This window comes from Eleginops maclovinus, chromosome 3, assembly GCF_036324505.1.
Source record: "Eleginops maclovinus isolate JMC-PN-2008 ecotype Puerto Natales chromosome 3, JC_Emac_rtc_rv5, whole genome shotgun sequence".
In the NCBI taxonomy this organism is placed as follows: Eukaryota; Metazoa; Chordata; class Actinopteri; order Perciformes; family Eleginopidae; genus Eleginops; species Eleginops maclovinus.
This window is the reverse complement of record NC_086351.1, coordinates 7,069,146-7,089,899: the sequence shown is the minus strand read 5'-3', so window position 1 is coordinate 7,089,899 and position 20,754 is coordinate 7,069,146. Positions and strand designations below refer to the sequence as shown.

The following is a 20,754-nucleotide window of genomic DNA, read 5'->3' as shown; positions in this document are numbered from 1 at the left end:
CTGTACCTTTAGACAGATCACTATCAGCACTCCCTACACACGAGTGCAATGGCATAACTGAGACGAGAGGAAAAGTGACATAGAACATTACAATAACATCTTTATTTAAGGTAAGCATTTAAAATTGATAAGCATGGTTATGTATTTCTCATATTGAGTTTTCATAATAGTTTACTGAGTGTAAATTATAAGTATGGCATGTTCCTCTTGATGTGTGTGTACCATGTATTTATTGTATTCCTCCTGACAGTGTATTCCAAAGCCATGAGCTCAGCTCAGCAGTTGCTCCGGTCTCAGAGGGACTTGCTGCTGAGCTGGACCCTGGATCACCCGGCACCCTTGCTGCGTTGGCTGCGTGATGCTGAGGTGCTTTCTCCTGCCCACTACCTGTCCCTGCTTGAGAGGTCACCATCCAATGCTGTGGCCCAGGCAATGGAGATGGTGTGTGCCACTGAGGAGAGCAGCCAAAAGTTCCTGCAGGTGCTGAGGGAGGTGCAGGACTATTACTGCCGAGATCTCCAGCTCTGGGTGGAGAGACACTGCAGGGACGGTGTCAGTAAGACAGCGCCTGAACCTTTAACATTTGAAGGTGAGGTTGCTTTAATATACTGTTGAGGACTGATTTTTTAACAGGTGCATTTAAAGTGAAAAGAAGTTACAAACTGGAACTGCAGACAATAAAGTTTTACTGCCTGAGTACCATGCAGAGGTTGAGAAGATTATTAACACGGTACAATAATCAGTGATGTCTTGCCAAGTAATTTCTGCCGACTTTGGCAATTAAGGAGTGTGTAAACGCTCAAAGAATATATCATAAGTTACATTTTTTGCCATCATGATACCAATGTGGCTCTATAGGGATGACAATTCTTACCCTTCAGTATCCCACTTTTGTCCAGAATGATCTTAACAATTTATAATCAACATATCCCATGCTAAATGAAAGCAAGTTGGCATGGCCTTTGTAAGCATGTTAGTATTTATCTCAAAGCACTGACAGTCTGACAGAGTTGGTAGCATGTCTGTGGACTCCTTGTACTGTTTTTCGTATGAGATCAGTTGTATTGAATACATGCCCAGGCAACAAAGTCTCCTGTGAATCTGACATTATAAATACATGCATGGTATTCAAACCATCTTGAAATTACACTGTTGAATATCATATATCAAATATGTAAGCACATGCATCCTGTTTAATCCACAGAAAAGAAGCCCAAAGGTTTTACTAAGCTGTTCAAAGGAAAGAGCAAAGGATTTACCCTGGCCACTGAATCAAAAGGTATCATTTATAATGTTTTTTCTTTGCAGTTGTATGTTTTTTTAAATTGCATTTAGATGAAATTATCTTTATTGTGCAGCAAAAGAACAACTGAAACTTAGCAGGAGTGTAAAGCTGCCCAACCTCCGAGGTATGTACTCTTAGGTCCAGTTTTAAATATTTATCATAAATAAAAAACTGAAGTGTAATTTAAGTTTGTTTGCAACATATTTCATCTTGCTGTCTTCCATACAGTTCCTATTTCTGCCCATAAAACAACCCTGCTGAAACGCACAGAGCAGTTTAAGTGTTACTCAGAGGGAGCGGGAGAGACTTCAAACTCAGCTTCTCACATCGAGATCCGCTACACTGACCTTTTCGTGACAGAAGATGATGACTTTGTTGACAACCAACATGAGTATTTTGACCTGGCGAGCAGACGGGCTCGCATCTATGTCCATCAGGCTTGCCAGCGTATCCGGCCGTGCCAACTATTGGACCCCCAAGGAACATCAGGACGGCCCCCTAAAAGGGTTAAAGTGAAGGGTATTGCTGGTATTGGAAAGAGCGTAGCAGTACAGAGACTCGTCTATGAGTGGGCGATCGGGAAGAACATGCGTGATTTCACCTGCATTTTTGACCTGCGCTTCAGAGAGCTCAATCTGATTGAAGCTCCGCTGAGCTTACAGGAGCTGCTTGGAGAACGGTTCCGGTACTTAAAGGATGCACTACCTGAACTGTTCACTTCCCCAGGCTCTTTGCTCTTCATCTTGGATGGGTTGGATGAGTTCAAATTCAACTTGGACTGGAACAGTCCTGACAAAAACATTGACTTTCGCTCGAAGGTGCCAGTGTCAGAGCTGATTGTGGCTTTAATCAAGGGAAGCCTTCTCCCAGAGGCATCGGTCATTCTCACAACAAGACCGTCTACTAAGGCACCCAAGCATTTCTTCCAAAGATGTTGTGTGGTGCTGGGCTTCGAGGAGGACCAGGTGAAAGAATATACCACCAAGTTCTACAAAGATGGAAAAGTTGCTAAACAAGTCTATGATTATATCTTGAACAATGACAGCCTTTTTGTGCTGTCTTTCATTCCTCTTTATTGTTACATCATCTGTACCGCTATGGCTGAGTTCTTCTCTTCAGAAAATCCAGATGTTGGTGACTCAAAGTCTCTGGATCTAAACCCGCCCAGAACGGTCAGCGAGGTTTACTTCTGCTACCTGTTTACAGCAGTCAAGCACCATGCACTAAGGGGGAGTGCAGAGAGAAGCACCCCAAGATCTGAGGTTCTCTCCCTAGCAAAGCAACAACTGACAAAGTTGGGAAAACTGGCCTATGAAAACCTTCTTCAGAAGAAGATCATGTTCAGCAGAGCAGATTTGGAGAAGTATGATGTTAAACCTGCTGATCTTCAGAGCACCTTTCTCTGTCAAATCCTCCAGCCTCTCAAAGAGGAAACAGTGGAGATGTTTTCTTTCTTTCACTTGACTGTTCAAGAACATCTGGCTTCACTCTACTGTGCCATTAACCTCTTCAGTCAGGAGGACTTAATCCAAGCTCTTGACTTCTGGTGCTTCGGGCTATGCCCACCATCCTCCACAGCTGCACCTCTGAAAAACACAGATCTCAACATAGACAAGCTGGAGAGTCTCCAGATGTTCACACGTTTCTTCTTCGGGATGCTCCGAGCTCGGCTGGCAGGTCAGTTGGATGGCCTTGTAGTTTCCCCAATGGAGCAAGGGGATGGCATCCCCACCAGGCTGGGTGTGTGGTTCCAAGAGCAATTTAAGGACAGGAAGCTAAAGAACCAGGCTTCCCTAAATCTTCTCCACTGCCTGATGGAGTTTCACACGAAGGAAGCCACCAGCCTGGCAGCACCAGCGATAAAGAAACTGTACCTGTTTAAAATGAAGCTGAGCGTAGTGGACTGTGCAGCCATACATTACGTGCTGCAGTTCTCTCCACACAAGCTCCAAGAGCTCAACTTGGGCTACTCCAACATTGGAAACAGAGGCCTAAAAAGACTATGGCCAATCCTACATCGCTGTGAATCTCTCTAGTGAGTAACTGACTCTACATTAACCTTTCAAATAGATGAGAAATTACAATTGCACTACCGGACAATAAAAACAAGTCTGGATTTGAATTGTTTGGAGAGACTGCCAACCTGGGTTTTCATTCCCTTCATTTATATCTAATGCATCCTGGGATTAAGGTCAGCTCCACTGTGAGCCTGAGCATAATATGCATTAGAAAGGAAAGGAATCATCAGCCTAAATCAATGTTAATTTGTCTTTTTTCTATTTTTTTCAGTTTGAGATACAACTGCCTGGATAGACAAGCTGCTATTTTGGAATCTGCAGTTCTGAAGTCAAATGAGTGCCAAGTGAAGAAGCTCTTGTAAGTCATTACAGAGTATATGTTAGAGCTATCGTAATAAAACGTTGAATAAGGTTATAACTAATACAAAATAAAACAAACAACTTTAACTATCCTCAGCAGATTGTATTTCAATATGTTTTCTAAGGCCTTTGTTTTAGGGGACTGAACACGATTGACCCTGCCTTCTGTCACAAAGCCCTTGATATGAAACATTATACTTTATGTTTTTAATTGCAACACAATTCCTCTCTGCATGTACACAGTATGTGTGGCAATAACCTGGGACCAGACGGGGTGTTGGAGCTCTGGAACGCTCTTGAGTACAACACCACTGTGGAGGAACTTTATCTAGACATCACCGGCATCACAGAACGAGGAACAGAAAACATTGTCAACTGCCTCGGCAAAAACAAATCTCTGAGGACACTGACGTAAGATTGAAATACATAGACTTCTGCTCAGCGTTCTCATTGTTATAATATATGGAAATACTGCCGTCTAGTGTACAGTCTGCTTTGAAAGGTAATACTTTGTAATCTCTTACCTGTCTCTTTTTTCTCTTCCATCAGCATTGTTGGGAATGACATCGGAGAGGTGGGGAGGACAAGGCTGAGGGAGCTGGAAAAATGTCGACCTGACTCCGGATTATCGCAAATTTTGTGGATGACCTGGGATTACTTCAGGCATACCTGGACTGGGTGGAGGAGATCCGGGAAGACAGAGATCAGATGGATTCAGTGAAGAATGCAGACGCCCTCCAGTCTGTGCTGAGAGGGCTCCAGGTGGCAGAAGAGCAGGTGGAGAAAGGAAAGAATGCGGAGAAAGCTAAGGAGCTCAAGAAAAATATTTTGGAGCTGCTGAAGTCTTCTCCAAATCCAACCGGAGGGAGACAAGTTTTGTAGCAAGTGTTTGTAAAAGGTTGGGGTCTCCATATAAGTAGTAGCTGGTTTCAAGGCATCCACCATGAGTCAACCAACAGTCAGACATATCCTAATGTTTGGCTTTGAGCCTTCTTCTACAACTCTATCAACATACTTATATCTTTTTATCTGCTTGATTCTTTATGGTGAGGAACATGAGAAGAGCCCAGCTCCTGACTCAAGCATCAACACATTTCTTCCATTTTTCATTACGTGTTTATGATTGCATTTAGTCACACTTGTGTTCAGCTACTTGGAATCCCTCGAACAGTAACCAAAACTGATGTTACTTTAAGCAACTACAACAAAGGGAGGAAGAGCAACACTGTCAGCTTTCTCAGCAAGAAATAACCCTTCTCCTCACAACAAATGCACATGCTGCCCTCTAGTGTTAGGTTTAGGTTACTTTCTTCTTTATCCTCGCTGTTGGAAATTAGGGGTCAGGGAAAAACAGATCCTGTAAGAATCAAGATTGCATACTACTAAGCTAAAATACTACCAATACCTAAAATCTGAAAACATTTCCCTGATTTATTAGATCTTATTATCAATTATATATGCTCAGGAGCCATAAAGGATCCTATGCTTTGCTGCTGCTTAGGGTTGGGACAAAAGGTGTTTTGGATAATCAAGGGATCAAATATGGCCAAACAACAAGAAATGAAGAACTGAATGAGGGGCAAATAAGTCAGGACTGGTGGTGGAGCGGTAACCAAAAGAGATCATGTGGGGGCAAAGCGTACTGCAGGTGCTACACATCTAGGGGTAAATCCTTCTCATTTTAAGGTACAGGACAGACAGGGATTCCTGTGGTGAAATTAGCCTGGATATATAATTGTGATCAGAGCATAGTTCCAGGAATATTCATGACCTCAACAGAGCCTGACGAAAAAGTTGAACCCAAATGTCATGGGTTTGGAAGACTCATAAGAATCGCAATATTTTTCTTGAGATTGAATTTATAGGAGTCAAGACTCCAAATTTGATGTGGCCTAAATGAAATGATAAATACAATTAATAAAAATGCATGCGTGAATATGTGTCTGCTTGCCATAGGTGAAAAGAGAGCTAATGGCTTGTATAATAAATCACTTTCCATAAACAGTCTTCACGACCTAATAAGGGATGAAAATGCTCTAAATGTGAATTGTTGCATACAGTATATCTCCACAGTTCCTTCCTGTCCTCCCACGCAAAGATGGCAACAGTTATGACTGTCCTTCTCTTTGTCTCTGTGCTGCAAGGTAAGTTGCATTTAATTTACAGTTTGATCAATTATTCCAAAATGTATCAAAAACTCTTACTAACTTTACACCACATTGGTTTATGCAATAGGCCTACTGCAGAAAAAATAGTGTTTGCATACCATTTTATTATAGATTATGTTTTAATGGGTGAAAAAGTGTTGTAAATTAACCCACAACTATTGCTAGATTGTTATGCATTATTGGTAAGCGAGTCAGTAAAACACTCCCAATTTCTCATTATTGTAAGATGTTATGAACTATTATTCAGATATGTGTTTGTTGTGTTTTAGGTGCCCTGTGTGTGAAGTTTGAGGTGATTATCCCACAGAAGATAGAAGTTCTCAATGGATCCTGTGTGACCATCCCCTGCTCCTTTGACATAACCAACAATTATCTACCAAATTTGAATAGCACATGCAAAGCAGAATGGAAAGTTCATCAAGGAACTGTTGTGTTCATGAGCAGTAATCCACGACAGAATACAATCAAGGGGAAATTGACAGGAAACTTGACAAAAAAAAGATTGCACCACAACCCTAAATCACATGTAAACTGTTACACTAATATATATATTGTTGCGACTGGAATGCAACAATGCCCTGAAATATACTTTTAGGGAAACAACTATGAATATCTCAGTCCAAGGTAGGTATTATTTGAACTTAATTTCCCTTGTAGACGAGGACACTCATTCACACAATATTAAAGGGAACTACAAATGGGTGTCAAGCAAAAAGTAAAAGGCACAATTACTAGGCCTAACTAGATAAACTGTGTAATAAGGGTGGTTTGTTATTCAACACATTTCACAAATGTGTGTACGTGTGTGAAAGTGGATGGAAATTTCTGGTGTTATTTCCTGAGGTGTTAACACAGCCAACTTTCTGCTATCTGGCACATTGCATTAAAATGACTAATTTCAGAATTTATTAGGAAACTGTCTGACTAAATAAATCCACCTACGTAGATTTCCTTTTTTCTTGAACTAAACTTGTACATTCACACACTGCTTACTTACACATACATCTTTCTAGTTAAAAATACAAAGTGATTATAAGTGTGTAAGAGGTGAGTACTGATAAAACATTTGAATGATCAACTTTGCAAGTGGAGTTTCTGTATACATCAAGTCAAGACTTTTACCCAAATATGTGTTCCTTGTCTTAATTAACTCCTATACTTATATTATCACTTCTTTGTTTCAGATCGAGTGAGGTTGCCAGTCTTCAACACTATAGTTTCCACTCTACTGGTACTAATTTGTGCTATGCTGTTTGTTGTCAGGTAGGGTAAAGTGTTTCACATGTATTTATTTGGACTCTGAGTGGACACTAGTGTTTGTACTATTGCATTTGCCAGGATTCTGAAGATTCAGCACAACCCTCGGGAGAGTCAAGGCATAGGGGACACCAGCACAGTTCCCATGAGCCAACTTCTAACAAGTGGAGAGGGAAATTAGGTACATTCACTCAAAGTCAGGCAGTTTTCTTCTTCCTCGTTAGCTGATTAGCACTGATGTTGTCTCTTTAATACTGTATACAGGTACCAAACCCAACAGAAGAAGACATCTACGTCAACACCAATGAGCTGATACAAACAGCACCAACTTGCCAAGTCTGGGACCAACCAATGCAGAAGCCAGTAAAAGCCCAGAGAAGGAGAAAGGCAGTGGTGATATTTACTCTAGAGTGAATTTGAAGAACAAGATAAGAAAAAAAAAAAAGAGGCATTTGAGGGAGTTTTGTGAGCAATGCTGGATATGGGAAATCTGAATAAAATGGAGCCTGAAGATGTGGACAAATAGGTGGAAAAATAAATATTCCCAGGTCGAATGAAGGCATTAATGATATGCACAAATAGATCCCAATTCAATAATAATGTGTGAATGTTTAAAAAGAATACTAATGTGAATGCTTCTCTCTCTCTTGTATGCATGTTTGTCTTGATTGTTATTTTTAAGAACAAATTATGTGCCTTTGTTTTTGAGTTAATGCCGTTTAATCACATTTAAGTGCATATAGATTTTTATGATAATTATCCATTTGTATTCTTTATTGTGTAATGCGTATTAATATAAAACACTGTGTATTGACATTTTCTTTCATTCATATAATGATGTTGACAGGTTTTAATTGAAAGCGACCCTGCTGTTCACCTTTATGTTGCAGTGTGGCATATTTTGTTTTTATAGCATATTATTTTTGGACACTATCTTTTGGTTCAAAGTGAACTGGCTGTATAGTCTATACACAGTCCTATATATGGTCACAGGCCTGTATAAAAATATGAACAGAAAACCAATGCTCTGGCTGACTGCTCTAGATGAGCTCACAAAGATTCCTTTTCGATACTGATACCATGGTGGGTTTACAGAGGCTCACGTGGTGCTCATCTCACACACATTTATTCTACAGACCATCTGACAAGGTAAGTCCTCCTGCCAATATCACTCAGAGAAAAACTTGAATCCTGCATTTCAAATTCTCAATACTCTACAGTATTACAGAATAATAGTGTAGAGGTGCTACTTTGATAATGAGGTGCTTCGGGCCTTTAAGTGTTAAAGGTGACCGCTCGAAAGGATTTGCGGTAACATATGGACTTACTTAATATGTTAGATGTGATTCGACATTAAACATAGGCTATATACAGTTTCCTGTACCACGGTATCAAAGACCATAATAATATGCATAAATGAAACAACTCAAAATATTCTAAACTGTAATTAAAGTAACATGTGTACCACTGCTGTGTTTCAGAAATTCTGATGTCTACGGTGTCTTACTAAATGTGTACAGCGACTACTTTCTTCAATGGGAACTGCACTGCTGCCTAGACTGCTCGGCTGGTTTATTGGTAATATTAAGCTTTATCTGCTTTGTTTCTTCTCCACATTTTAAACATGAAAAGATAGCAAAATGAGCTAGTATTTCAAATGTGAATTCCATCTTAAAAGAACAAGGCCTATACCAAATGTTTTGCTGAGAAAGAGAAAAGTAATAAAACTGCAAAATTCTGATATAAAGACAAATCAATAGCAATCACTACTTTCTTTACTACCAACATTATTATTACATAGTTGAAGTTCATTTTTGTTGTGTAGAGTTACTCTCGTTACATTTAACCAAAAGGCTTAGTGGTGTAAACTTGGTGTCAATGCAATGCCACACAATTTAAAACCAATTTGCAAAGTAATGCATCTCCATGCTTGACGCTGGGGATGGTGTTCTTGGGTAGGAAAACCACGTGATCAAATACTTATTTCCTCCACTGTGGTTTGTTTCAGAATTATTTTTACTTGGTTTGCACGAAAATAAGAAATGATTTTCTGCTTTGGTTAACACTGCAGCAGACTTAGCGCTGTGGTTAATCCGCTCTCTCAGTTACATGTGCAGAATGATCTATAGTTGTCACGTAACTACTTTCTTATTCATAACCAAAAGTAGCAACAAAACATTGGTTCTCACTAAACTACGCCTCTCCTCTCACTCCATGAAGGCATGTCAATGCTTCAGCAGGGGATAAGCTGGAGTATCAATGTACCCAAAAGAGTTACTGCAGTGGAGGGGAGCTGTGCTGTGGTACCATGTCAGACAGAATGTCATTCTAGGGTCATCTGGTATCAGTACCATGGCATAAATTATCCTGTTGTGTATGATGGGCACCGTCCCTATGCAGTGGAAGAACAGTTCAGAGGACGCACATCAGTACTGGGTGAAGCTGCAAAGGGAAACTGCAGCCTGAGGATTGATAAAGTTAAAAGATCAGACAACAACCTTCAAATTTATGTTTGGATCGACCCAGAATCTAAAACAACAACTCAGAAATTCCATCATCAAACTGTAACTATCGTTGTTGGTAAGTAGGCTAAGTATTTGTAAACTTGTATCATAAGAATTCCAGGTGAAGCCATTATCCATTATTCCATTATCATTTTGTTTTGACTTCCAGAGAGCACAGCTATTGAAATTCACATGCAGAAACGGATAGTGAATGGGGAGATGTTCCAGGCTAACTGCAGCGTAAAGCACTCCTGCCCTTTCTCACCCCCGTCCCTTCATTGGAACAAAAGTCCATTTCTAAAAGACTCCCCTCCAAGGATTTTCAACGAGCATGTACAGGGCAAATGGTGGTATACAGAGACATATCATGGACTAGCAACCTCTAAAATGCATAACAGCAAAATGTGGTGCTATGCAAAGTACAAAACCTTCACCAAGGAAAGTGAACAGATAAAACTCAACATTTTATGTAAGTGATAAAGTTTACCTGGATAAGGTAATTACAGGAGTAGATTTACTTGCCATGTTTTATTATTTATTGTTTGTTTTGATTTTTTCTTTATCCACAGATGAACCTGTGAATGTGACCCTGATACAGCAAGAGGAACCTGTGATAGAGGGTGGCAGTGTCAGCCTGGAGTGTGCTGCTAACAGTAACCCACAACCACACACATACATATGGCTCAGAACACAGATGGGTCAGATAAATTCAACTGAGAGAAAAAGACTCTTCAGCAATATCACGCGAGACACCTCCCTCTCCTGCATCGCTTACAATGACATTGGAACAAGGCAGTCCGAGTGGTTGGATCTGGATGTTCAATGTAAAAAAAAATATATTCCATTACCTCTATTTCTCCAGAGCAGGGGTGTCCAAACTACTGCCCGGGGGCCAACAACGGCCCTTTGTCCATTTTTAATTGGCCCTCAGCAAGTTCAAAAGAATAATTTAACATGGCCCACACATAAATTGTGCTTTTCTTATATTTTCCTTCTTAAATATATATATATATATGTAAACACATATTACACAGTAGTATTCAGGTGTTAATAAGCCCACTTTTCAAATTAATTCAGTCATTTTAAGTTCAAAGCAGTTTAGTTGATAAGAGATTTATTTTTAATCTTTTTTATGCATATGTGAGGAGTTATTTCGTTGATCCTTATTCCTACCAGTCTTTGCTCTTGTAACTTCAAAAAGATGTTCCTTTTGAACAAACAAACAGGGTGACGCCATAAATGTACATAATTGTTGGATTTACCCAAGAGCTGGAGTAAAGGAGTAGCTGTTAGCTTAGGGCCAACATTGCGTTAGCATCTAACTTCAATCGGACTGATGTTTATTATCAGGTTGTTAAGTATCACCTTTAACACTGTCTTTGGATCTTGGCAGGTGCTTCTCAGAGTGCTACAATGTTCAAGCGGGGCTCCATTTTGTGGGTGTAGACTTTGGGTAACAAGAAGCGATTCAAAACTTTATTGAATAATTTTTTTGTTGCTACATTCATTAAGGCACCTGGTCATACACCACCTGACACAATTCATAGCGAGCTACTCGAGTTACTTCAGTTAAGTCAAATTGTAATATAAGCTACTTCATCTTTCACAACTAAGAGTGTAAATATTAACAGCAAAGACACAATTCAAGTTTATCACGCAAGAAATAGTTAAGGTGAAGGCTTCCTATGGTTAGCCTATTGCCAACGTTCAAATAATGGATAATAGCGGTATTGGAGAAACATGCCATTAAAATCCCCTAGAAAAAGTTAACAGAAACTTAACATGTATTTTGAAGGAAACCTGTTATAAGCTTGTTGACAATGCATCCCTGAATATCATACAATAAGATGTCAGTGATTGTGATTATTTGTTAGATAACATAACATCCTGTCTTTCTAGATGCCCCTGTAATCCTACCAGAGTCCTCCTGCTTCCTGACAGGGAAACATTTAAAGTGTGTCTGCATGGCCGAAGCGTCCCCTTCCCCCTCTATAAACTGGACCATTGATGGAAATGACAGTCTTCCGTCTTCCTTCAGTTTTGTTGCCACAAATAAGAAAAATGTGGTCTCTGGGGAATTAAGTTTTGCAGCTCAAAAGCCATCCAACATATTTTGCACTGCCACAAACTCCCTGGGCAGCAACACAAAATGGCTGTCCATAGAAAGATGTAAGTAGTGTTTTCCCAAACTGCACCCAAAGGCAGATCAAGAGTATTTTGTGTATTTATATATTTTCATTCACAGCCTCCATGTATATTTGGCTGTCCGCTTTAATGATCCCAGGAATTGGTTTGCTACTTGGAATTGCAATGTTAATTTGCAGGAAAAAATCTAGAAACAGGTTGGTAGACTTCCCTCTTTGTCATACAGAATACCTGTAGAGCTGTGAATAATCGTTCTATTGTTGTTGTGTCATCAACAGACCGCAAACACACTTTATGTGCAACACTGATATGGCTTTAAGGTATAAAACTTGAATGTATCAGTTGACTATTATGTATTAAAAATGGCTAAATTCAAATCAAGTGTTCCCATTCTTTTTTAAAGGGAACAAAGCTTACCTGGCATTGCAGAACAAGAAGAGAGATATGGGAACTTTCAAAGGTAAATAAAATCATTTTATTCCCAATATATGTATATTGATGAGGTGGAAACTGAGAAAACTGATAGATTTTTTTACATGTAAGTAGTCCAAGTTGGTTTTCATCTACCCCCTTCTCCTCCTACCCCTCTTTGTCTCCCCCTTCCTCTCTCTCTTTCTCAATCAGATTTCAAGATGAGGACATACTATCACCATGCAGACCAGATAGAAGCTGTGATGACAATAGACTTTCTGCTGTTTATGACAATGAATTTGTGGAAGATATGAGAATAAAAACCAGAGCTCAACAGCAGCAGAATAACAAAAAGGCTTACTGAAGAGGATGCAAAATACAGCCACAAGCAAAGGTGCAGAGACTAAGACTCATGACTAAATTATGCCCTGGCACACGTGTCACTCAAAGTAGCATTAAAGATTTTAAAACTCTATACATAGATCATATTGTTAGCTGGGGTAAAATAGTAACACCAAATTCAAAAGAATCAAATGAGATAGCTTTTGTAAGGATTGCCATTATTAGTTTTGTGTCTATGATGATATAGAAACATAATTTGTTGATCTGTAATGACCCGTGATCTGAGTTTATAGTGTATGCATAGCTGCAAATAAAAGCAGGCTTCTGTCTTCATAAAATTCAAACATGATTGTTATGTCAGGATTTTATTACTGGAGAGATCCACTGGGACCTCAAATAACACGAGCTTCCATTTTGCATTCTGGTTAATATTAACTCATTGGTGTGTGTTCATTGCTCAGTGTAGAAAAAAGAGCAGTATACCGGAAATGAGAGTGACTAATTGTTTCCTGCTGTTTCTGGAGGTTTATATCAGATCATCTTTGAAATATATCCTCTTTGAGGAAAGGCACATAAGACAAACAGCCCTACACTTTAGTGTCTTTTTTATTTTTGAAGGCAACTTGAGAAAACTTCCAGTATATGTAAGTAAATACATTTATTTGTATAATCAAACAATTCAGATTATCTTTGCTACTGAAAATTCACATCTGGTTTTTGGAACCTGAGCTTGAGAGCTATGGTTTATTTCTTTGAAATTGTTCTGTGATAATGGAGGGCTTGTATGAGGTACTCGGTGACTGATGTTGTTATCTATCCTCTATCTTAAGACTACTTTGAAAAAAACTATGTTTAATGATCAACTTAACAGTCAACAAATAAGCATAATTACACAAACCAACTAAATAATTGAGGCAGCATTAGAGAAGTAATTCCCATCGTCTGCATTGTGGAATTACTGTTTTTTGTCAAATGAGACTGGTAGCTTCAAAAGGGGAATTGATGGATATTAGGGTTTTAGTTCAACAATATAAAAGGCTGTCTAGCAGAAACATTGAGAATATTTTGATAGTGATTTTTATAGGTTGGCCTTTTTTAGGTTCTTAAAATATATTTTTCTTCTGCCCAAAAACTCAGCAATCCATTGTTTAGTGTCCATAGCTTCCAATCAGCTCGCACTTGACTGTACTTTAGGTATTACACTGACTATAGATAGGTACCTCATACAACCCAAATTCAAAATGTCCCGTCTTCTGTTCCCAATGATGTGGTTGTTGAAACAAATATTCCTTCATAATGCATTATGTATCAGGAGTGTTTCTTATTTTGACCATGGGCTCATTGTCATATTTAACTGCTAAATACCTTGTCAGTGATATAAAAACTGAGAACTAACTTGACCAACAGTCTCTGTGACCGTTTATGTTTTGATTTCCGTTTTCTTTTTCTTTCTTTGGTATAGCGTAAAATGGAACAAGTGAAGGGTGAGGTCATTCTCTCAGTATACATCATTGCTTTTCTCATTGGCCTCCCAACAAACCTCCTGGCTCTCTATGCCTTCAGCGTCAAGATCCACTCCAGGCCCCTTCCAACAGACATCCTGCTTCTCAACCTGACGGTCTCGGACCTGCTCTTTTTGATCATCCTTCCTCTCAAGATGCATGAGGCAGTGTCAGGCATGAAATGGCCTTTACCCAGCTTCCTGTGCTCCATCACTTCCTTCACCTTCTACTCAACAATCTACACCAGCTCCTTGCTGCTAATGGCAGTCAGTGTGGTTCGTTACATTGCAGTAGCTTTCCCCATCACCTATCATCAGCTACAGAAACCTGTGTATGCGATAATTATTAGTGTTGTTATTTGGCTGATTTCAGCCGCACACTGCAGTATCACTTTCGTCATTCAGCACGAACCATCCCTGTCCAGCTTGGACTCCAGCGTTTGCTATGAAAGCTTTAGTGAGAAGCAACTGATGATCCTCCTCCCTGTACGTTTGGAGATGTTCTTCGTGCTCTGCCTAATACCTCTTTTAATTTGTGTTTACTGCTACTTGCGCTGCATCTTGATCCTGTACAGTCGCCCGAGGATATCACCGATGCAGAAGCAGAAGGCCATCGGCATGGCCTCTGGGACTGTAGCTGTGTTTCTCATTTGTGTGCTGCCGTACAACCTTTCTCATTTATTTAGTTTCTTTCAGGGTAAGAGCCCCTCATGGAGGCACTACACCTTGCTGCTTAGCACGTTGAACTCCTGTATCGATCCCATCATCTACTACTTTTCCTCCTCCACTTTCCAGTGCATTGGTAAAAAGTTGATTTTCAAGAAGCATGTATTCACTGTTTCAGGAAAAGAGCCCACAATCTCTAGCTGAGTATAATAACACACAGCTGAAATATTACTGTTGTATTGTATATAATGATTCTTATTTTGGAACTTGTAATGCTTTACAGGTTGCTTTAATAGTTTAGTTCCTTAATGAAACCACGTCTAAGAAGTTTGCTAGGTAATCCAAATATTTTGTTAAAGTTATGACATCCTGCTCAAAGTATATGACCTGCTTTCCATACTAACATATCGTATGAAAAAACCACAAGGTATGTTTGGTGCATATGCAAAATTCCAAATTTTTATTATTTTACAGTTAATTCTCTTTTGGTGGAAGGGAATTGGTATTCTTGGCACCATTGACACATTATTTCCCGTTAACTTTAACGTGGGCCAGCCACTCTTCTGCACTCATGCATTCTGTAGGCACACATGTAGAATATACCTGCAAAACAAAGCATAGGTCATGTTACCACCAGTTTATGGCACTATAACAATCTGTTGTCCTGTAACACACAAGGATTGACAGCACGACATATTCTCTCATATAGCAAGACATATTCTCATTTTTCTGATGTGTGAAATTGAAAATGTATTGTTGGTATAAGTAAAAAATAAAAGCTAAAATGTCTGTACTAACCAAGCAATTTCTGTTAATAAAATAGAAAATGTAACTGTTTGTGTTCATGTGCTTCATGTGTGTAATTTAGATTTCTAACGTTTTTTCTGTTTGCAAATAACAATGTAATATTTCAAAATAAGAGTCAAAGTGATATAGAAAGTATTTAAATCAAACTTTACTTTACTATTTCATTTGAACAAACCTGCAAAGAAGGTCATGAGCAGTGCCACCCAGCCTAGTATGTAGGACCAAGAGAAGCGCCAGTCCCCAAAGCGCTTGCCCAGGAAGTTCACAGTCACTCCAGTGTAAATGGCCATTGCAAGCAGAACAAAGAGAGCTGGCATAATGGGCAGAGAGTGACACATATTAAGATTATTGATATATAAATTAAATAAGAGTGGCAGATGTGATGGAAACAAAATAAATATGACATTATTTGTTTAATTGTATCCATGACTCACTTGAAACAAAGAACATGATCCCGGCAGCAAATGAGCGGTTGAACCTCTCAAATGCCGAGAAGTGGGCAAAGGAGAGGATTCCTGCGATGATGCCAGCAAAGCATGACATGGCCGAAAGGATCATGAAAGCACGAGTGGCATTCCAGTAGGCTGTAGGAGAGAGAAAGAATATATGATATAGAATATATGTAAGCCATCACAGACTTTTCATTTTCCATGAACGTTTTCATACGAAACTGTACTGATGGTCATTTGAAAACTCGTCGGAAATGTATCTATTTCAACTTTAACTTGAGGCCCTTTATTCCACATAACTTTTCCCTTTAACTTGAACATTTTGATAATTAAATCAAATATGGAGTTATAATTTTGAGGTCCTGGCTCATTAATCTAGCAGTGTAGTTACTGTGCCAAAAAATATTTACATGTATGATACACAACTGAGTAAGCAGGCCTATTTCCACTTAGACAAGCTACAAAATGTAGTTACGAGATATTAAAATAGCACTACATAGCATAGTCCCTTACAGTTAAATGCAATGATAATGTAAAACTTCAAATAATGTTTTATTGATTTTACTTCATACTTTAATATATCAGTATTTAAATGTGTAGCCAGATATGCGTGTCTCAAGAAAATGTATATCAGTGTCTGTGGGTCAATCCACCACTAAAACATTCCAACAGAAATTCATGGTTTCTAGAAGATGTTCCTAATGACTGTGTTCGCCTGTCTTTTCGTTAATTATCCATCACTATTCGACCAAAAACGTAGCAAACAAATAACTTTCCATGCAAACAAGCTGGTTAACATGGTAAACATTATTCATGCTTAGCATCGGCACATTAGCATTGTCCTTGGGAACATGCTAGCATGCTGAAATTAGCATTTAGCTAAATACAGCCTGACAGAGCTGCCAGCATGACTTCAGACTCGTATGGTTAGGTAGAAGATGTGAAATGTGTTCCAGGTTGGTTGCTGTCATTTACTCTAACTGAAAGTTATTGACTTGTGGAGACAGAAGGGGTTTTTTTTAGGGAAAGAAGAATGTATTTCCACTTACCAATGCTGTCAGTCTGCATGTAACACTTGCCAGACATGCAGTATCTCCACAGGCCCTGATGGGCAAAGCTGCCAGACAGACGGTACTGCATCCAGTAGTCTGTGGCTGTGGACACCACCAACAGGATGTTTCCCACTATGGCACAAAAGAGGCCCCCTCCCATGAAGCTGTGCATCATGAGTGACACTGGGAAAGTGGTTTAGGCTTAATGAACTGTGCAGAAGACAAAAAGATGGAAGTCAGTGTTGCAAGTGTACTTGTATTCTTTTTAACAGGGTTTGTAGCTTTAGACTTAATGCTTTCTCAGTAGGAGATTTAATAAGGAGAGAGGAATGGCTTGAGGAGAGGATGCAGAGGCAGGGAAAAACTGTAGTCAGTCTGCTGTGATATAGGTAAACACTGCCGCAGGTTTAAATGGTGGCTTAACTTTGAGCTAAAGTTAAAACACCACAATATACAAATCTAATGAAGGGAAGTCATTTACATGTCCTGTTTAGATTCACCCAGCAGGACTAGGAGCTTGAAGCAACATTTTTACTGCTTCACTCTGACCATTACTTCTCTGTCTGGCAACAGTGTTGAATTTATACCACTGCATTTCCCCAAATACTGAGTCATTTTGGTAGACTCTTTGTGAAAGGGCAAAGAGATGTATTATTAATTCAGTTGTTTCAGTATATAATTGCAGAAACAGTAGTCTGCTTGCTGCAGTTCCCTATTCAAAGAGCTGCCTGAAGATACACAAGGATTTTAGAGCTAGTCAAGCTTTGCATATCACTCAGAGCTGCTGGACTGGAGTAATCACACCAACAACAATACATTCAGCTCATAGCTACATGTGGTCTCTCTCTCTCTCTCTCTCTCTCTCTCTCTCTCTCTCTCTCTCTCTCTCTCTCTCTCTCTCTCTCTCTCCTCTCTCTCTCTCTCTCCCTCTCTCTCTCTCTCTCTCTCTCTCTCTGTCTGTCTGTCTGTCTCTTTGAACATGAATAGAGCAATAGATTATACAAATTAAAAAAAATGAAATATTGATCAAGGTTTTCAAAGAAAAACAATGATAGAAGCTTATTAAAAAAATAGATCACTTTTGAGATATTACTGCAACTCCTCAAAGATGTCCTTTAGGTTAAACCATGTCTCCCGTACCGTATCTAGACTTAGTCTGATTTTTTAAGATTGACAACAAAAGATTGATATGAAATGTCAAGAGAAATGAGCTTTTCACAGCAGAACATGTAAAGCATCAGTGCCAACCGCATCCATTTAGCTCTAAACTTTCAGAGATAATGTGCATCATCCATACTCTTGTGCAGGGGTTCTGTGCGAGGAACATGAAAGGAACCAGAAAAATGGCATGAAACCGTTAGAAATCATGTATTATGTCATAAACAAAAACAATTATGCAAAAAAAGGCACAGTGTGTGTGGTTAAGGCGAGCTATGTATTGAAAGCCTGTCACTCTCACATGGTGGAAGCCCTCTAGGCCCACCTGTGAGACATACACTTTAACATGTTCTGATATGCATTCTAGTTTATTTATTTGTATCCCTAATCTAAGTGGCATCAGCAATTAACATAACAACCAACATAATCTTACCTGAATTCCTGAAGGATAAATCAAACCTCTTAAGTACCAGCCTTTCCTCAGGGAAAGAGTGAGAGAGAGTGCAAGCTGGGAGCGAGCGAAACGTCAAAGAGGAAGCCCTAGGCTGAATTCCAAAAAGTTATCCCCTCCACTTTTCTGTTGATGGAGGCAAAATCCTCTAAAACAATCAGCACAGAACAAATGCACTTGAGCTGGTGGGCCAAAAGCCACGTGACTCTTTCACACTGAACTACATGGGAGTATTTTGGGGGGCAGGGGAGAGGGGAGGGCGATGGATGGTGATGGGGGAGGGTCTGGTATACGAGGTCGCTGCACTGCAGTCCGTCTGTTGTTCTATATGGCATTCTGGAACTGTGGATGTGCAAAGGCTTGCAGTACTGCAGTGGTCAATGGAACATGCTGAAGCACACACTTTCTTTCAGTGTGGCTGGGGTGTGGTTATGGGGACACGCTTAGAACAGACCCATGATCAAAGAGCTGCTTAAAAAAACAGTGTGCTTAACATGTTCACTCTGAATATGTAACACCATTGCAGAAACACTGACAGTAGAAGGCCACCCTATACTAAATCAGACAAAATGTTAATGTAATGCAAGCTATATGGCATAGATAGATAGAATAGATAGATAGAATCGGAGGATGAAACCCTCTTTATTGTCACATACATGCACACAGCAGAGCACACACAGTGAAATTGGTCCTCTGCATTTAACCCATCCTAGTCCTAGGAGCAGTGGGCAGCTATTGCGCAGCGCCCGGGGAGCAATGGGGAGGGGGGATTGGAGGTGTCCGGTGCCTTGCTCAAGGGCACCACAGCAGGGCCTAGGAGGTGAACTGGGACCTCTCCAAGTAGCAGTCCACTTTCCATATTTCATGTCTGTTTGGGGACTTGAACCGGCGACCCTACGATTCCCAGTCCAAGCCCCTACTGACTAAGCCACTGCTGGACAAACGCATATAGAACACACAAACAAGAAACATTATACACACATAGCAATGTTAATCACATGGCTTCATTAAAACACTAACAGCTGCTCCAATCGATGGGTTATTTGAGGTTATTAAAGTAATTTGAGCACAGCTAATTACATGTCAGATGGTCTGTGTTAATATTCAGGAAAATGCCCTCTGGGACACCGGAGCAGTGATGCCATCTTTTGTAATTAACTGCATAATTATTCCACATAAGGGATTTCTGAAGGTAATTTGATTTATTTAACAACACAATAAGCATACCTTGCTTGATAACGCATTATGCCAAAGATAAAAACACAAGGTACCAGGCTTATTTCCAAGGTGATGCATTAAAAAAAGGGCTATTTCAATATTTCTTACATTTTTATATTTGTATATTAATACAAAATCAGCATTTAGATTCTTTAGATTTAGATTCAGTCTTTAAACTGCACGCATCTATTAGGGTGTTTGGTAAGAACTCTAGCAGTACAGTATCCTTCTTACTCTTGTGTTTAGTTTTGCACCTTAATGACTCATTCCCCTACTGTGAATACATCAGCTTCCTCATTTGTGTAAAAAGTATGCTCTTTAACAAAGTGTTCTAAAAAACAAAACCAAAACTCAACTCAAATATGGTATAAATATGGAGTGTGTAAATGTTATATTGACTGTTCAGGGAAAAATATAATCTGCATTTCCCCCGTTGGTGGTGCAAAAACATTTAAAATAGAGAAGGAATGAAACAAAGCACCAAGTCAAATCAACCAACTAAAAATACTATTAGATTAAATAATAAATATGTACGTCATGATCGCTGGTTATCTGAGACAGAGAGAAAGAGATGGACACTATGATCTGTTAATCAGAATTACGTATAACCTTTACTGACCTCCACAGGAAGCAGCCGACAGATAATTTACCATCGGCAGCACATGCTAATGAAACATTTGCACTGAACTGAACCACTGCCTTTCTAGAGAGATACAGAGATGGCAGAAATGGAGTACAAAAAGGAAACAAAATACATACAGTATATAATGTCAGTACATTGTTGCAACTGCAGGAAACACCACAAGTATAACTGATCTTCCAGATCCTGTCTAGATAAACAGACACTTTATCATCAATGTCACAATTTGCAGAACTTTCATGAGCACTTCCTCATTTCCTGAATATGTAAGTTAAACAAAAGCTGCATAAGGAAACTAATCATTCAAATGAATACATTTTTA

The 20,754-nt window shown here is 39.4% G+C and overlaps 3 protein-coding genes across 10 annotated transcripts; 2 read left to right on the top strand and 1 right to left on the bottom strand.

Annotated features, from left to right (window-relative positions):
* Positions 1-13: 13 nt before the first annotated feature.
* Positions 14-7,904, top strand: LOC134861947 (NLR family CARD domain-containing protein 3-like). Of its 8 annotated transcripts, none has more exons than XM_063879572.1 (12): positions 14-110; positions 251-589; positions 1,205-1,279; positions 1,359-1,409; positions 1,514-3,320; positions 3,575-3,661; positions 3,907-4,074; positions 4,213-5,807; positions 6,101-6,123; positions 7,016-7,062; positions 7,170-7,269; positions 7,353-7,904. In XM_063879572.1, exons 2-8 carry the CDS (start codon positions 265-267, stop codon positions 4,382-4,384), a joined length of 2,685 nt encoding a protein of 894 aa, XP_063735642.1. In that variant the 5' UTR covers positions 14-110; positions 251-264; the 3' UTR covers positions 4,385-5,807; positions 6,101-6,123; positions 7,016-7,062; positions 7,170-7,269; positions 7,353-7,904. The 8 variants fall into 8 exon arrangements, with proteins under 8 accessions (XP_063735642.1, XP_063735640.1, XP_063735641.1 ...); XM_063879570.1 differs by having other exon boundaries at positions 7,016-7,094; XM_063879571.1 differs by having other exon boundaries at positions 6,101-6,455.
* Positions 7,905-12,556: 4,652 nt separating this feature from the next.
* si:ch211-231m23.4 (free fatty acid receptor 3) lies at positions 12,557-15,454 on the top strand. Its single transcript, XM_063879573.1, has 2 exons — positions 12,557-13,134; positions 13,953-15,454. The coding sequence occupies exons 1-2, from the start codon at positions 12,979-12,981 to the stop codon at positions 14,859-14,861; spliced, it is 1,065 nt and encodes a 354-aa protein (XP_063735643.1). The 5' UTR covers positions 12,557-12,978; the 3' UTR covers positions 14,862-15,454.
* Positions 15,103-18,814, bottom strand: lim2.5 (lens intrinsic membrane protein 2.5). The gene is made up of 5 exons (XM_063879574.1): positions 18,557-18,814; positions 16,963-17,175; positions 15,899-16,048; positions 15,640-15,774; positions 15,103-15,260 (listed from the first exon to the last, which is right to left on the bottom strand). The coding sequence occupies exons 2-5, from the start codon at positions 17,138-17,140 to the stop codon at positions 15,199-15,201; spliced, it is 525 nt and encodes a 174-aa protein (XP_063735644.1). The 5' UTR covers positions 17,141-17,175; positions 18,557-18,814; the 3' UTR covers positions 15,103-15,198.
* Positions 18,815-20,754: the final 1,940 nt, after the last annotated feature.

Bases quoted from the DNA above. Each gene is read 5' to 3' on its own strand.
- LOC134861947 (XM_063879572.1), top strand. From the start codon at position 265: ATGAGCTCAGCTCAGCAGTTGCTCCGGTCTCAGAGGGACTTGCTGCTG. The intron at 3,662-3,906 runs GTAAGTCATTAC...GCATGTACACAG, and splicing joins TGCCAAGTGAAGAAGCTCTT to TATGTGTGGCAATAACCTGG. The intron at 4,075-4,212 runs GTAAGATTGAAA...CTCTTCCATCAG, and splicing joins AAATCTCTGAGGACACTGAC to CATTGTTGGGAATGACATCG.
- si:ch211-231m23.4 (XM_063879573.1), top strand. From the start codon at position 12,979: ATGAGAGTGACTAATTGTTTCCTGCTGTTTCTGGAGGTTTATATCAGA. The intron at 13,135-13,952 runs GTAAGTAAATAC...TCTTTGGTATAG, and splicing joins TGAGAAAACTTCCAGTATAT to CGTAAAATGGAACAAGTGAA.
- lim2.5 (XM_063879574.1), bottom strand. From the start codon at position 17,140: ATGATGCACAGCTTCATGGGAGGGGGCCTCTTTTGTGCCATAGTGGGA. The intron at 16,049-16,962 runs GTAAGTGGAAAT...TCTCTCCTACAG, and splicing joins CATGCAGACTGACAGCATTG to CCTACTGGAATGCCACTCGT. The intron at 15,261-15,639 runs GTTTGTTCAAAT...TTTGTTTTGCAG, and splicing joins GCTCATGACCTTCTTTGCAG to GTATATTCTACATGTGTGCC.